General features: G+C 41.7%; 1 protein-coding gene across 6 annotated transcripts in view; it reads right to left on the bottom strand.

Annotated features, from left to right (window-relative positions):
- Positions 1-12,989, bottom strand: part of ARHGAP28 (Rho GTPase activating protein 28) — a 149,685-nt gene extending 136,696 nt beyond the window's left edge. For 4 of the 6 annotated variants that reach the window (XR_009331365.2, XM_059039833.2, XM_059039834.2 and 1 more), the window contains exon 1: positions 12,751-12,967. Coding sequence is in view for 4 of the 6 variants with exons in the window: in XM_059039833.2 (XP_058895816.1) it covers positions 12,751-12,926 (176 nt within the window). In the remaining 2 variants the exon portion in view is untranslated. Of the gene's footprint in view, positions 1-12,750 lie in introns of all 6 variants that reach the window. The other 2 variants (XM_059039835.2, XM_067016101.1) reach the window with 2 other exon arrangements.
- Positions 12,990-16,108: the final 3,119 nt, after the last annotated feature.

Raw genomic sequence — 16,108 nt, 5'->3', positions numbered from 1 at the left:
TAGATGGCTGTTCAATTTCACTTTTATTGTAAAAATCAGGAGTTAAAGTTCTTCTTCTTTTAATGAGTAAAATGACCCTTGAGCAAAATTTAATCTTTAAAACAATGGAGGGTATATTTACCTTCTGTTAATTATCCATACTGCTCTCAGTTTTATGTGTCATGGCATGTTCATTTACAATTGTTGCCAGTTTTGATTTTTATTCATTATTCTTTACTTCACAGCATATTACCAAGAGTTTATGTTATCCTATGACTAAAGGCTAATTTAGCAGATTCTGGGAAAGCAGGTAGTATGCAAGGTCAGAAGAGTATATTCTCCAACACAACACCAATCCAAGATTTCTAATACTTCTAGGGTCAAAAATAATAGCAAATTATGAAACTATCATCATATATTTAAAAGGAATATTACCTTCACCATCATTTAATGACTAGATTGTTAATTTACTCAAAAAGCATATATGTACCTGTCACTGAATTAGGCCAGGGACACGGAGATGAATAAGACATGGTTCAGGGCATCAACAAACTCCAGGTCAGCTATGTAAGTACTACCGTAAGTAGTGGGTAAGTGCAATACCAGAAGAATGTAGAGGCAGAGGAGGCACAAAGGTGGAAGTGACCAACGCGGCTTGAGGAGGAAGCAGTCAGGGAAAACCTCACAAAGGAAGTGATGCTTCTCAACCCAAGGAGAGGCCACATTTCCACAAAGCAGCCCCCATGGTGTTTACTCAGCAACAATTTGTTACGACTCTGCTGCAGGCCCTTTAATGGGGGGATGGGGCGTGGGGGAAGGCAGTGAAGGATTCAGCAATGAAGAAAACAGACAATGCTCCTGTTCCAGAAGTGCTTATTAAGCACTACTGTGGGGCTAGTGATAAAGATTCATCCTAAATGCAAAAATGTTATCAAAGGATTATAAATAGGAGACTAAATGTGTTTAAATCTTGCATTTTAGAAATGCTAGGTTTCCTTCTTGACATTTAGCCAATTTTCAGCTCTCTTTGCTAAGTTTTAAAAGCTCCCCTCGGTCTCTTCACCTTCCCATAAGCTAAGCTTCTACAACAGGTTCCACTTGCTGCCTCTATTTCCTTACCTCACACTCACTCTTCAACCTGCAGCAAACAGGCTTCCACCTCTCACTTCCATTAAGCCCATGCTCGCAAAGATCTTCATTGTTATCCACACTACAAATCCGGTGGACAATTTTTAGTCTTGACCTTATTGGTCACTTAGCCATCTTGATATGGTTGTCCGCTCATTCTGAACCTAATGCCTTGGCCTCCAGAATGCCCCGTTCTGATCTCCATCAGAGGCTCCCAAAGCTCTGCCTCTCCCTAACTGGTACTGCTCTTCGGGTTTCCATCTGTGCTCCATTGCTGTCTCTATAGAGACTCTATTCTCTATTCTCTCCTGCCAGATCTCATCCAGTCCCAGTTTTCACTACTTCTCAAATGGTGAAGATTCGCACGAATAAATGGCTTAGAAGTCTTGGCCTTGATCTCCTTCCCAAGCTTCCAACTTGTATAGCCAGCTATCAGCTGGGTATATACACTGAGCTCAAAATTTCACAGGCTAAACTTCTCCCATCCACAATCTGCTCATCCACCAGAATTCTCAATTTCAGTTAATAACACTAAAACAAAAACTCAAGATTTTTTTCCTCATCCCCAGTATGCATTTAATTACCAAATCATACCAACTTCATTGCTTGTCATCCCAAAGACTCCATTACTTCATCCATATTCGAACGACCCTAGTCTACGCTCTCATCATCTTTACTTGGACAAGGGCATTAGCCTTCCAAATAGTCACGGTGTGCCTTAAAGCCACCTGTTATACTCCAGAGAAAAAAAGACCCTGGGGGATCCTGGAACAGAAGGAACAAACAGTTACAAGATCACAATTTTGATTTTATGGATTTTAATCCAGTAGCTCTGAAACCAGATTAAAATAGCAATGATCTGAATCGGGTATGAGCAGGGTGGGGTTGGGGAGTGGAAGAGACAGAAGAGAGAATAAATCAGTATAAAATTTGATTAACTGAAGAGAGTTCCTCCTTACGACCCATTAAAAAGTCCTCTGAGCGCAAAGTACTTCCATGAATACTAAAGAGAATTGGTGCTAATTTTTTTTAACTCTCACAATAAGAACTTTCTTTTTTTTTTTTTTTTTTTTGCGGTACGCGGGCCTCTCACTGTTGTGGCCTCTCCCGTTGCGGAGCACAGGCTCCACACGCGCAGGCTCAGAGGCCATGGCTCACAGGCCCAGCCGCTCCTCCCGGACCGGGGCACGAACCCGTATCCCCTGCATCAGCAGGCGGACTCTCAACCGCTGAGCCACCAGGGAAGCCCCAATAAGAACTTTTTTAAGAGTCTGGATAAAAGAAGTATCATGTTTGTTTAGGATAAGTATAATTGATATCAGCTTCACTTGGGCTTCTTCTAAGCAATGACTCATGTTGTTTTAGCTGGTGTTGACTCACTGCCACACAAAGGATGACACAGCTTTAAACAAGCAGAGCAGGGCCTGCTTTTTCCAATTACATGCTTCCAGCAACTGAAGAGGTGGGAGTCCTCTGGAGTGGAGCCTTCTGCAACTAAGCACAATTTTGATTTTACAAAAGCAGTTGCCAAGTCGACCTTGTAATCACTGAGCTTTGTAAATGAGGAGGAGAGAAGTTAAGCTGTGGTATGTTAAAAATCACAGGGGCCAGGCATCCTCTGTTTTTTCAAAACAGAATCTACGGAAACTTACAGTCAGCTCTTTTCCCATTTAATTGCTTACTCTATTGAGGTCAGCAAATGTTATTCTTTAAGATGCCAATGAAAAGTCGCAGCAAGTGTGTTTTCGAGACTCTCCAAGTTACGTTTGGTGAGATAACGTGCAAGGGGAGTTGTAATAGTGTTTGAAAGGAAGCTAAGGAAATGTCGTTCTCATTAACGGTCACCACCTTTTCTCCAGTCCTAGACCTTTAATGTTCTCCCATCTGCAAGCCAGTTTTCCCCTCCTCCATGTTTTCCTTGCTGGTGGCCTGACTGCTCCCAGAACACATTGGTCCATGCTGTGGGCCTGAGTAGGTGCCGTGGTAATGCACGCAGGTGACGAGGGGTCAGCAGAACAAATTCAGAGCCTGGCTCAACAAGTTGGTTATTCCTTGTGAGGTTTTCGACAAGACACTTTTCCATATTTTGCGTCCCAGCTGTACCATAGAGATCAGTCCTCACTCATTACTGGTCTTTCATGATGTTTAGTTCCTATTAGTAATGCACTCTGAACAAGTTGGCTAATTAAAAATAGTTAAAGAAGACTTCTAATGACACGGCAGTTGGCAGAGAAGCCCAGACCACACTGTTCAGGTGTAACTAAAATGACCGTCCAGCCTCTGTAGTTCCAGTGTTCTAAAAAACAAAGTTTATCAAAATGAATACCTCGGAAAATGAACACAAGTGCCCGGAGGCCACTCTGATTCTGACCTCTCCAGAAGATTCAAGTCCAGACTACAATGGGCCCTGGGTTTGTACCCTGAACAGAAATCCTTGAAGCCCAGTTTAGGTTCAGCATTATCCGTGGCTCCAAGGTCACTGAGGAATAGGGACTGTGCTCAGGCTGATGGGAGACCAGGGATGGCTCGGGGTCCAGACTGGATCACACAACCTATCTTAACTTATCCTAAGTTTCTGAGCAACATTTTGAACAGAACTTGTCTTCACAAAGGCATGGTCCAGGACCTGCTTGTCCCTTGGTTGGCTTCAAAATCAAGATAAGGTGAAAACTTGATTGAATATTAGGAGACAGGAGAGGAAAACCCCATTAATTCTCATGGAGCGTTGCTTCTCAACCTGCATTAAGAACTGCTGTGTTAGAAATCACACGGAAGGAACAAAGTGAAAAATATGTTTTTAACCATAGAAATCTATCTTAGTAGTTAAAGAAAACGATTAATAAAACTAACATGAAAAATTCTAAGAACATGAACCTAAGGGTTAGAGGATTAAAAATTGCCCTCCCCTCCTTCTGCCTGAAAAAGAGCCCTAGGAAGATTTCCTATAACTCATTGCTTGGATCTCACTTTCCTGGTCAAGTTGAATGACTTCTGTAGCGCATTTTGTCTATTTTAAAATATAGTTACCTAAATAAGACTGCAAGATGGGCAAGTATATAGCTTTTAAATTTTAAAAATTCCTATTGTTTTACTTCCTTCAAGTGGCAACAAAATTTCTCAAACTATTTATATCCCTTCATATTTAACTCGCTCCATGCTCGTTCCATTAACACAGAATAGACATGACTGCAAAAGGAAAGACTAAATCAAAACTGAGTATAATAACTACTATGTGAAAGTTAGTATTGCTGGTTGCTAAGCAGGGATATGATAATACTGTCCCTGCTCTCAATAAACCTATAACCAAATTGCGGCAGAAAAACACTAAATCCACAATATACTAAATAATGTCTCAAGATTTAAATAACGGGTTAAAAGCACTAGTTTTAGAAGGGCTGTCATTATCTTGCTGAGTGATCTTGGGCTATTTCTGTGCCTCAGTTTCCTCCCATGTCACTGGATTGTGGTGCAGATTAAATGAGATAGTGCATGTCAGGCTCAGTAAGCTATCAATAAAACCTGGCACCTTTTTTTTTTAAAGAATTGACACTGCAGGACTGTGTGCGTGATGAATTACCAACGGATCATTATTGTTATGGTAGGTAAAAACCCTTCTGGCTACTATTGTGAAGGAAGTCTTCAGAAAGGAGGTCTAGTCCTTACTTCTTTAGCTACATTTACCCTCTTGTGTTTCGCTTTACAGCGCAGCCACTTAAATATGGGTTTAGTCCCAACCACTGACCTGTTAACTTTGGCTACTATGTGAATTTTTCAGTATGGTAATGAAGGTAGGGAAAAATGGGGAGGAAAGAGATCAAATATCATATTATCAGTTATAATGTCATTTTAGTAGGTTTAACATTTTTTCTAAACACCTGTCAGGTTTCTCTACAGCTCTATAAAAATATAAATCCATTGATGGGCCTTTGTATAAAGCCAAAGGCACTGTCCAGTGTTTTCTGAATTGATTTTCATAAATGAATACTGAACAGGAAACTTCAAAGGAATTCTTGTCCCTATACATTACAGATGTACAAAAGCAAATTTTGTGGCTGACCACAAAATTTAACATAGGAATAAAGATTTATCTCTTATACGTAAAAGATAATCAGCACCACAACTTAGAATTATTAAAATAGTACAAATATATCTCAAGTGTTTCACAATTTAAAACTACTACATACTACTCTTCCTTTGGTTTCCCATTTCTCCTTCTCCTTCCTGTCTTTGGTATTGTGTGTTTGTGTGCAGTCATCATCTATTCATCGAAGGGATCAGAAATGGAATGCATAGGTTTAATTAGTCTTTAAGAGTAACATGAGACACCACACAGCTGGTTCTCAACTTGATATTAGCATACGTCCTCCCACACTTGGAATTACTTGGCTCTTAATGCCTGTCAAATGGATCGTTTTACCTATAATATTCATTTATTGAAGACTGATGTAACACATTTGATACTCAAAGAATGTGTCATAAACCACAGGTATTTAGGAAGATGATATATAGTAAAACAATCTACTACTTTCTTTAGTTCCCACTTTAGGCACTTTTGGACACAACATTAATATTTTGATGCACATCCTCTAATAATTACAAAGAAATGGATAAATGAAATTCCCCATTATAAAGAACAACACATTATACAAAACTCACTAACTCAAGTAACCAGAACATAGCAAGAAACTGAAAGCAAACAAGCAAACCAAAAAATTCTCAAGGAAACTGAAATAAATGCTATCAAAATCTTTTGTTAGGGCTTCCCTGGTGGCGCAGTGGTTGAGAATCCGCCTGCCGATGCAGGGGACACGGGTTCGTGCCCCGGTCCGGGAAGATCCCACATGCCGCAGAGCGGCTGGGCCCGTGAGCCATGGCCGCTGAGCCTGTGCGTCCGGAGCCTGCGCTCCGCAATGGGAGAGGCCACGGCAGTGAGAGGCCCGCGTACCACACACACACACAAAAATCTTTTGTTAGATTATACATTTTAGTTCTTTGAGCAACATTTTCTTTACACAGTCCAACAAGCTTGATTATCTAATCAAAAGTAAATTACAAAGCATGTTAAAAATAGCAATATTAGAAAGAACAAAAGTACTGCTAAAGGCTTTAAGGTCTGCCTGAAAAGAAGGAAAACAACAAAAACGATAATAAATAATATTTAAATTATATAATCAATAAAACAATACACCAATATAGGCTATTTACTTTTTTTAACATCTTTATTGGAGTATAATTGCTTTACAGTGGTGTGTTAGTTTCAGCTGTATAACAAAGTGAATTAGCTATACATGATGTATCAACGTATCTCCTCCCTCTTGCGTCTCTCTCCCTCCCACCCTCCCTATCCTACCCCCCTAGGTGGTCACAAAGCACTGAGCCTATTGGGCTGTTTCCCACTAGCTAGCTATTTTACATTTGGTAGTGTATGTATGTCCATGCCACTCTCAGGCTATTTAATTTTAAAGCAAGCAAAACATCCACATCTCAATCAGTGCCTGTACTACAGCACTGTAATTCTTACAGACTTAATGATGATATTCATTTAGAAAAGGTTCTTTTCTGCACTAAAGATAGATTTGACTTCATATATTCATCCAAAGAGGCTTATAAACAAAATGGAGTCTACTGTTTAAGTCGATAAACTTTATTTCCAAAGTTTTCTTCTGAGGAACATTTTACTCCCTTCATTTGCTTTTCTATATAACATTCTACTTCTAATCTTTGCTAGAACCGATATCTAGAGACCACAGATTGAGAAAACAGAGAACGGATATGACTTCAAAAGTGAAATAGTTTGTTTTAAGGGTGGAATGAGAAGGAATTTTGATTATATGCAAATTAGAATGTTTGCTTTAGTTATGATACATTTGCAAATGTTCAAGTAACATCTCTGGAACACTGGTAAGGGGAAAATGTTTCTCATCAGATGCAAGCATAGTACCAAGAAAACAGAAGGACAGCCTCAGTAACAAGTGCCAGGCAAAGTGGGACCTAATAACCACCCTCTCTGAACATAGCATTTAATTTAGCAACTTTCTGATTATTTTTTCTATTAAGCCTGTAATAAAATTTTGCTTTCAAAAAAATCACAGATTTTGAAAATTAGGGAATTTATCTTTATAGGTTTCATGAACTCAGACCAGATAAAACTAAGCCATTTTATTGTATTTTGTGGCAAAACTGTGAAAAAAAACAGTAGGTTAGATTACATTTGGTTGACTTTTTAAAGGCAAAAAAAGCCACAAATAATAAAATTAAAGATAATACCGAATGTGGATTTTATAGTACATAAAATAAGTCAAACATAGGAGGACTGAGAAAAACTGAAAATCACTATTAGAGCATCTCTGTAATAAATGTTACTGGCAAGATCCGTAGATGTACATGAAAATCAGAGGAGGAAAGTTTGAGGAGAAACAGGATGTTAGCACAGTCAAAACATATCTCTTCCAAGATATTTATTAATTACATAGGGAAACCTGGCAGACAACACCTTAACCAGGTGTTCAGAGCTAACATCAATATTAACGAGACAGTGACATCGTGAACCTCCCAAATGATGCACTGAGAAAGGCCTGACATCATTCTCTGGAATTCCCACCCAAAACACGTAACTTCAATCCAGTCATGAGAAGACATAAGACCCATCCAAATTGAGGGACTTCCTACAAAACAACCAACTGGTACTCCAAAAGTGCCAAGTCACAAAAGATAACAACAGACTGTCATGGATTGTAGGAGGTTTGGGAGTCATGACTGAATCGATTGTGGGATCCAGGATTCAATTCTACAACAGAAAAATTCCAATTCTAATGGAAAAACTGGTGAAATCAGAATAAAGTCTACAGTTTAGTTAATAGTACTGTAGCAGTGTTAATTTTTTGGTTTTGATAATAGAACACAGTTCTGCAAGATATTAATCTTAGGGAAGATTAGGGAAGCTGGAGAAGGTTACATGGGAACTTACTGCACCACTTCTGCAAATTTTCGGAAGTCTAAAATTACATCAAAATAAAAAGCTAAGGGAAAGTTATCATCTTCATCCACATGAAAATGATTCTACAACACTCTAAGTTCCCTGAATTTTTTTGGATACATTAAGGATTAATGATCAGGGGGAAATGAGCAGGTTAAAAATGGACAGAGCAACTGGCCAAATGTTAAGCCAAATGACACGATCAAAGGAAATGTGCCAGATGTTTTCCAACAGCTCTACATATGGAGGCACCTACAATCAGCAGGGACCCCACTGTAAAAAGAAACCAGAGCCACCAACTCTGGTTTCAGCTATCACATAAAGAATGACCTATAAATACCTCATTCTCTCCTAAGAATCCTTTTTCCATTACTCTTTCTGAATCCTCTAGAAAAGTATACCTACTATGCCCTAGAATTTGGTGTACCGGTGTATATGTTTGTAAGCTCACACAGACCTACATTAATGCTTAACTGAACAAGAGTTGGCACCTTGAAATAAATGTCTTTCTAATTAATTAATTTCAATCCAGGAATGTACCACTAAATATGTGGTACATTCCTGGATTTTTTTTTTCAGCCCAGGTCAACAAACTTTTATTGCCATTTCTGGCTCCCCCAGCCCCAGCAAGACCCCTGCTTACACGGTAGAAATACTGAGCTCTGGTGCAGAGGAATGGTGGGTGTGACCTCTCTTTCTCTGCACACTGCCAAGGTTAAAAAAAAAAAGAAACCCACTTACTGGAGGGGGAAGGCCATACAGGGTTGGAGTTCAAGGGCAGGTATGGCTCGCTCCCACCTCTGCTGGCTGGTTCCAAACATGGTTTGGAACCATGGTTCCAAACATTTTTTAAAGGAGGGGAGAAGTTGCCAACTCTAGCCTTTTCCACAAACAAAATATTTACTTTCTATTCATCACTAATTCCATTTTAATCAAATCATTCCCATTATAATGAACAGTTATGCTATTAGGAAACAATATGCCCTTGACAAAAGTTTTAACACTGCTATAGAATTAGAATTCCTAGGATAACCTTGGGGAGCTTCTATATTTGTTTTTCAGGAACAGTTGGCTCTTTTCCTCCTCTATTTTTGTCCTCTTTCAGGAAGTTTATGGTATATTGAGATAAACATCAGAAATACTCACAGCCATTTTATGCTATACCTCCACTAAAAAATGTTGTGTATGTTATTTGTATATAACTTAGGAAATCTTTGAAAAACAGGATATCTAGCTTTCATCTTCAGCTACCTTTCATTTTTTTTTTTTTTTTTTTTTTTTTTTTTTTTTGCGGTATGCGGGCCTCTCACTGCTGTGGCCTCTCCCGTTGCGGAGCACAGGCTCCGGACGCGCAGGCCCAGCGGCCATGGCTCACGGGCTTAGTTGCTCCGCGGCATGTGGGATCTTCCCGGACCAGGGCACGAACCCGTGTCTCCTGCATCGGCAGGCGGATTCTCAACCACTGCGCCACCAGGGAAGCCCTACCTTTCATTTTTTAAGTGAAATCATTTTGAACATATGTTAACATTTTCACTCTCGATTCTGAATAAGGGTCTAGGAGCTTAGCTTCTCTAAAAATCACATGATTCTAAAGATAATTCCGACCATTTGTTTCAACAGAACTGAGAATTTGTAATCCTTCACTCTCTTTTATCCTTACAACAGAATGTAAATATAGAATATTTGTGAAATAAGGAATTGCTTTCCCTCCTCGCAACAAATGCGTAGTATTCCTGGTCTCTTCCCTGCATGAGTAAGTTTGAGGGATAGGTACCAAAAATGTTCTACTGCTCTTTATGTCAACAGCTATGATTAAAAGCGGTAACAGTAATAATGCAGCTAACAATTATCAGGCGCTTCCTTGGTGTCAGATGCTAGTCTAAGCAGCTGAAGCAGGCTGCCCAAGGTCACATGGTAGGAAATGGTGTAGGTGATGAACAGCATCTGGCAGTCTGACCCCAAGCCTGAGTAACTGGCAAGTACACTTTATACTGGCTACTCACTTTAATAAAATAAAATGGGCAGGCCCCAAAAGAAATTACAATGGACACCCAGCTTCAGTGTTGAAGAGTAACAGGGACAGGTGTGTAATGGAGCCCATGGAAGCCTCAGTTGCTGGATCCTTTGGGGGTTTTTTTTGGTTTTATTGTTTGTTTGTTTTTAATGGGAAGCTGAGGTCCAGATTTATATCTGAAGCCTCTTGATTTTGAAGTGTTACCACTTATTTCAAGCTTTTTTCTAAAAATCCTATTGGTCTGAAAGGTCAAGGGCTACATTCTCAAGGCAGGCTCTTCATCTCATTTCTCTTTGTATCACTAATGCCTATTGTGTTTCTGGCACATAGTAGGTACAGACAGGTTGACATACTGTTGAAAATCCTTCCATTTTATCTTGGCCATTTGGTAGGAATTCATTAATTTCTTGAGCTACTACAGTGGCCAGACACTACTCTGGGCACTTGGGATACAACAGTGAAGAAAACAGAATAGTAAAGAGAGAGAGAGACTATAGTTTAGTGGAAAAACTAGGCCAAAAAAAAAAAGCAAAAGCACATAAAGTTAGACGAAGTATAGGCTTGGAAAATAAGGAGATGGCTTGCTTTGAAATGAAACTATGCTACCCAGAGCTAAAGAAAGATGATACTTAGAAAGTCAGATACAATAGCCCATGCTTCCTAGTGCCATACTGGTCACTACTCCACAAATACATTACACATATGTAAGCAATTTAAAGGAAAGGGTATTCTTGAAAGAGAGAGTGCTCTCTTCATAAGTGGAACAATACAATCTTGCTCCTTGGCTTGAAAGGGAGTATTGATCAGTAGTTAGTGAGTCAAAGGTTAATAACTCAGGCCTGATTACTTCTGTTAAAAGACGCATGATTGATAATGTCCTCTGGCTCCCTGTAAATACAGGAAACTCTTTTTGATCGCTGTTACTGAGAACCAAGGAATTAAGCTCTTCTCTCACAATTTAGTGGTAGGAGGCAGGGGTCCTCTACCTCTTGCATCAGAGGGTGAGTAGCACGAAGGCGCCCATACAGAGGGTACAGGGCAGTCACCAAAAATGCAAACTTGGAGCAATGTAAATCTAATTGGCAACTGTATGGTAAAACACTAACTATGATAGGCAACTGTTTTGCTCTCGTATATTATTATTCCACGAGACCACATGCTGAGTTAATGGACCGTCTCCAGTTTGCTATGGAAAGGGGTGTAATTTCGAATTGCCCAAATGGCACAATCTGGCTCTTGCTCCCAGACAGCTGCAGGGAGCTATAGACAGGACAGCTACACCAGGACCATCTAAAAATGCACAAACCTGGCCCCCACTTCTCACCAAATCACCTATATCTATTTAGTTACTCATAATAGGAGTAATTATAGTCAAGGATCACGTTTAGAAAAGAAAACACTCTAAAGACAAACACAAGTTTGTCCCTTCAAGTAGCCTTTAAAATAATGTGCACAGCTCTTAAAACTGGAAGAAAAATGTTATTTTCTCATTGTCTGTATATAAAAATTAGATTTCACTCTTGCTGCTCTTTTTGGAAGAAACAATATTTTCTTTGTTAGCCAAGCCCAACACAGATCTCATGCCAATGCAGTTTGCTCTTCTCATGGATGCTAGCCAAGAGGATATTTCTTGAAATAAAGTCACAATCTGTTGAAAGCCTTGCAAGTCAATTAAATTAGGAAACAAGTAATCTTTATCACATAACTAAACATAAAAGTATGAGAAAAAAATTACTGAAAATAAACATGCAAAAAAGCACACTACTCAAACCTCCCCACTCATAAAGAAAACCATTCGTCAATGGATCCACTGCAGAGAGTCACATTTAAACAAATAATACTTCTCCTAAATATGTGTCAGATATCAAATCATCTCACTTAGTGTAATATTTTTGTCCACAGAAGGAAACTTCCTAAGGGTCTAACATTTTCGTTTAGGTAATAGAAGTCTCATTGGCCTTGATCTTGCATCAAATAGATGAACACTGATAGATTAACATTAATTAATTAACATAGCCATTAAATCTAAAATGCACGTAGTGAGAAGCCTTCAAACCTCTTTTGATCCAAAGGAAAATTATAATTACATTTATAAACAGAGTCAACATTAGCAATAATAGTGACACCAATGTATTTATACAATTGGAAGGTTTTTTAAATCTAGAAATAAAATTGTTTTTAAAAGTCTACTGAGATTTCCTTTTTGGAGACTCTCTCCAGCTGCGATTTAGCTCCTGTGAAATGCAGTTACTAAATAAATTCTCGATAGTGTTTGAGGATTTAAGATAATATATTTTGCTTTTTTTTTTTTCATTTCCGCTGCTGTTTCATTTTTAATTATTTTTAAAAATTCTCCAATAGTTCAATAGGTGAATTTGGCAGACATCAGGCATATGCCTATTATCAGCAAGTTGTACCAAGAATGCAACTCCGCTGCTAACCTCTCCTAGTCATCGTCTTTAGCCATTGCCGGCTGAGACTTCCCATCAAGGACAAATACAAAGAACGGGAGGCTCACTCATCCAGTCCACCAAAACTTGAAACAACAATCAAGCGATGGTGGTCCTACGCTCCGGCGGAAAACCCAGCTGCATACGAACACCCCCAACCCCCCAGCCCAGGAGACCTCTGCTCCTTCGGCGCAGTGGGGTACCTGCTGCCTGGGTGGCTGGCGGCGGCCCGGGGCGCGCAGTGCGGCTCAGAGCTGGACGGCTGGGGGCGCGCGTACGAGTGGTAGGCGGTCAGCACCACGCCGCCCGAGTCCTCTACTTCCATCGTCAGCCGCGCATGTCTCCGCTCCGGCCCGAGAACAAAGGCGGGGACCAGCATGGGCCAGCGCACCGGACCGGTCACCGGCGGGGAGGCGCGGCCCGTCCGGCTCCCAGGGCAGAGGGGGCTCCTCCCGCCGCTGGGCTGTCAGGGGCGCTAGCAGGCCGCCCCGCCCGCCGGCCGCCGATTAGCCCGGATTCAAATACACGCCCACCAGCCCCCTTGGGGTGGGGTGGGGTGGGGCGGGGAGGGCGAGGCGGGGCGTCGGGGTGCAGGCGGCCGGGGACGGGGGAAGTGGGGTGTGGGATCCCTGCGTCTAGGAAACTGGAAACCCGCCGTGATGCTTAGGGGCTCGGGCTGGCTGCTCTAGTAAAGTTTTGCTTGCTTTGTTTCTTTTCCTGTTCCTTTTCTCAACCCCCAGCCCCACCCCTTCAAACGGGAGGCTTGTCTCGTGGCTAGGAACATTTCCTGCTGGGCAGCCCGAAGTCAGAGAAAGAAAGGGCGCCCGGGGAGCCCCGGCTGAGAAGCAGAGGGGCTGGCTCCAACGTGCGCGGGCTGGCGAGGGAAGGAAGAAGAGGCGAAGCTGTGTCATTGAAAGCCTCCACATCAAAAACTGAAGAACCGGGTCACGTTGCTGTTTACTTAGTCCAGTTCCAGTCAACGTGATTTCCTTGCGGGCAGGTAATGCCCTCCTACGACAAGCAGAACACTTCCCTCCCTCACCCTGGGCGCCGCAACCATCAGGCTCTTACCTCACTCCCACACCCCTTTCGTCCTCCCCATCCCGCTCAAATTCACATCCTGCTTTCAGCGGGCCTGAAAATTAGACTTGATCGCTCTGGGAAGAGAGCCTGTTATTCCCAGAGGGCTTTACTGAGGGAAGGTCTGGGGTCTGGCAGGGAGGTGGATAAAAGGGGGCAAAGTCAGAAATCTGGGGTCTGAAGTACGTCTTTACCTCCATCACACTAACAGCACATATGGAAAGAACGTTCTTTTAGCCAATGAAAAAGAGAAGCAGTAGAATGCTACATGGAGGCCCACCCCGACAAGGCATTCTACCTCCTGCCTCTTAACGCTCTGCTGCGAGCAGGTGCACTAGAAGGAGAACTGAGGCCACCCCTGACTGAGGGGTGACCTGGATCCTGCTATTAACATCTCAGAATCTGTTTCTGCATCTGTGAAACGGGGAGAGTAATATTCTTCTCGTGGGGTCAAAAGCATCAAGTACATACTAGCTTTCAAGAAGTGTTGATTCCCTGTGCTGCTTCCTTCACATTGATCAAGAAAGGAGACATCTGTTTTCACTGCACTTTCAGAGATAGAGTCTGTTAATACCCTTACATTTATGAAGGTCAGGTTTGTCACCAAATAAGTTTTGACACTAAACTTGTAAAAATGTATAATTTTACAGCTTTTTGAATTTTGGAATCACCATAAGAAATTACAGTAGTGGAACCTTTTCTGGGCATGGAATTTCTCCTTGGCATTTTCTGTTTGTTTGTTTCTGAACTACAGACTCACAATTTTAAATACCTGCAGGGTACTTCCTTGAAAATATTTTTCCCATAACTCATGTCCAATGTTGCAGAGCTCTCCCTCATGTCAGCTGCAGCGGCTCTCCACTTTCTCTTGAGTGTTCATATTTTAGACACCCTGGAGTCACTTGGGCTCCTCGCTCCAAACAGTGATCACATCTGTCATTTCTTTCTCATTCTTGCAATTCTATACCCACCACTACTGTCCTTGTTCTCGCGTCACCATCTCTCTCCTGGGTGACAGTGAGCTTCCCTGGACACAGGTTACCTTCAATCACCTTCCTTGTCAACTCTCTGCCACATTCAAAGTGCTGGGAAAGGGATTTTCCTAAAGCATAGGACCTCCCCTTTTCAAAAACCCTCAGTTGTAACCCACTTGCTACAAAATTAAGTCCAAGTTCCTTAGAATAGGTTCCCATTAATCTGTTTTGGTCACCTACTACTTTTTTACTCCCAAGTCCCTGTGGCCCATTTACACCAGCCTGTCCTGCATTCTTACCTTTGCCTTTGCTCTTCCCTGTCTTTTCCTGTCTGGCAGTCCTCAAAACCCCCTACATACCCCCACGAAGCCTTCTCAGGTGTTCCAGACTCAAAGGAACCCCCCCTTTCTGCCCTCCTGAGGAAACTGCTCTTGTTCCTGCCGTGGGGACCACCCCACTCTGCCCTGCAGTGAAAGCACAGTCAGCCAGAGCCCTGTGTGCGCTGAGCTCATGCCTGGCTCCTGTGCACTCATCACGCGGGGCCAACAGGGCAGAGCGGGGTTTCCCTCCAAGCCCAGATGTGGCCACAAAAGCTCAGAATGGAGCCCACAGCAGCAAGGTAGGTTTGAGATGAAACTGTGCTAACCCGGGATTGTATTACTATATTCCAAAAAATTTGTGTCTTTTCCTAACTTGTAAGCTATTGGAAGTGCTAGTGTCACATTTTTACCTTTACAATCCAGAGCCCATGTTTTGCAGAGTTGGAACTCAGTAAGGAATCCTGTTGAGTGAAGATATAAATCAATGAATGAATCAGTGAATGAGATAGCCCTCTTGACTGCGATAGTTGCAATTTTCAGGGTAGCCAAGGAATTATTATAAATGATTCATTTATAATAATTCTCTATGGCACTGCAAACTAAAAAAAAGTTTCACACATATGTATTAATAGTTTTTGAGTGTGGACATATGCTGTTGACTTAATAAACAGCAACTCTGTAAGCATTCTTGAGTTTTCAAGTTCCATAAATGTGGTAGAGAGCATGTATTAGATTTTATAGAATACACTGTACCAGATACTCACCTTTTGCCCTTCAGATCCACTTGCCACCTTCATGCCCCTGCTTGGTGCCAGTGGCTCACTTTATGGTCTGCATCTGTGAGCTCTCTTGCCTCTGGCTTCAGATAGGGTGCGATCAAAGAGGGGCTCCAGCAGAAGATCTAGAGGAAGAGGGAAAAACCAGGTTGGGTATTTATTTCCCAGGCTTCTTCTCTATTTTGCTGCCAGCTGGTTCCTTCTATCCAAGGCCAGAGCTCCTACCTGCAGCCTTCTCCCATGCTGCTCTCTCTGGATTCCTGTAACTCTACCTCCATCTGGCCCTTCACGCCTAGGGGTGGTAACAGCTTCTGCTTCATCGCATAATCTCTCCTCTGCCCTCCTGCAACATCCCTGTTGTTCCTTCACCCCACCCACACCTTTATAGACAGTCCTTTTAAAAAACTCTGC

This window comes from Kogia breviceps, chromosome 15, assembly GCF_026419965.1.
Source record: "Kogia breviceps isolate mKogBre1 chromosome 15, mKogBre1 haplotype 1, whole genome shotgun sequence".
Lineage (NCBI taxonomy): Eukaryota > Metazoa > Chordata > Mammalia > Artiodactyla > Physeteridae > Kogia > Kogia breviceps.
The sequence above is the reverse complement of the archived record's forward strand: the minus strand, read 5'-3'. Positions and strand labels throughout refer to the sequence as shown.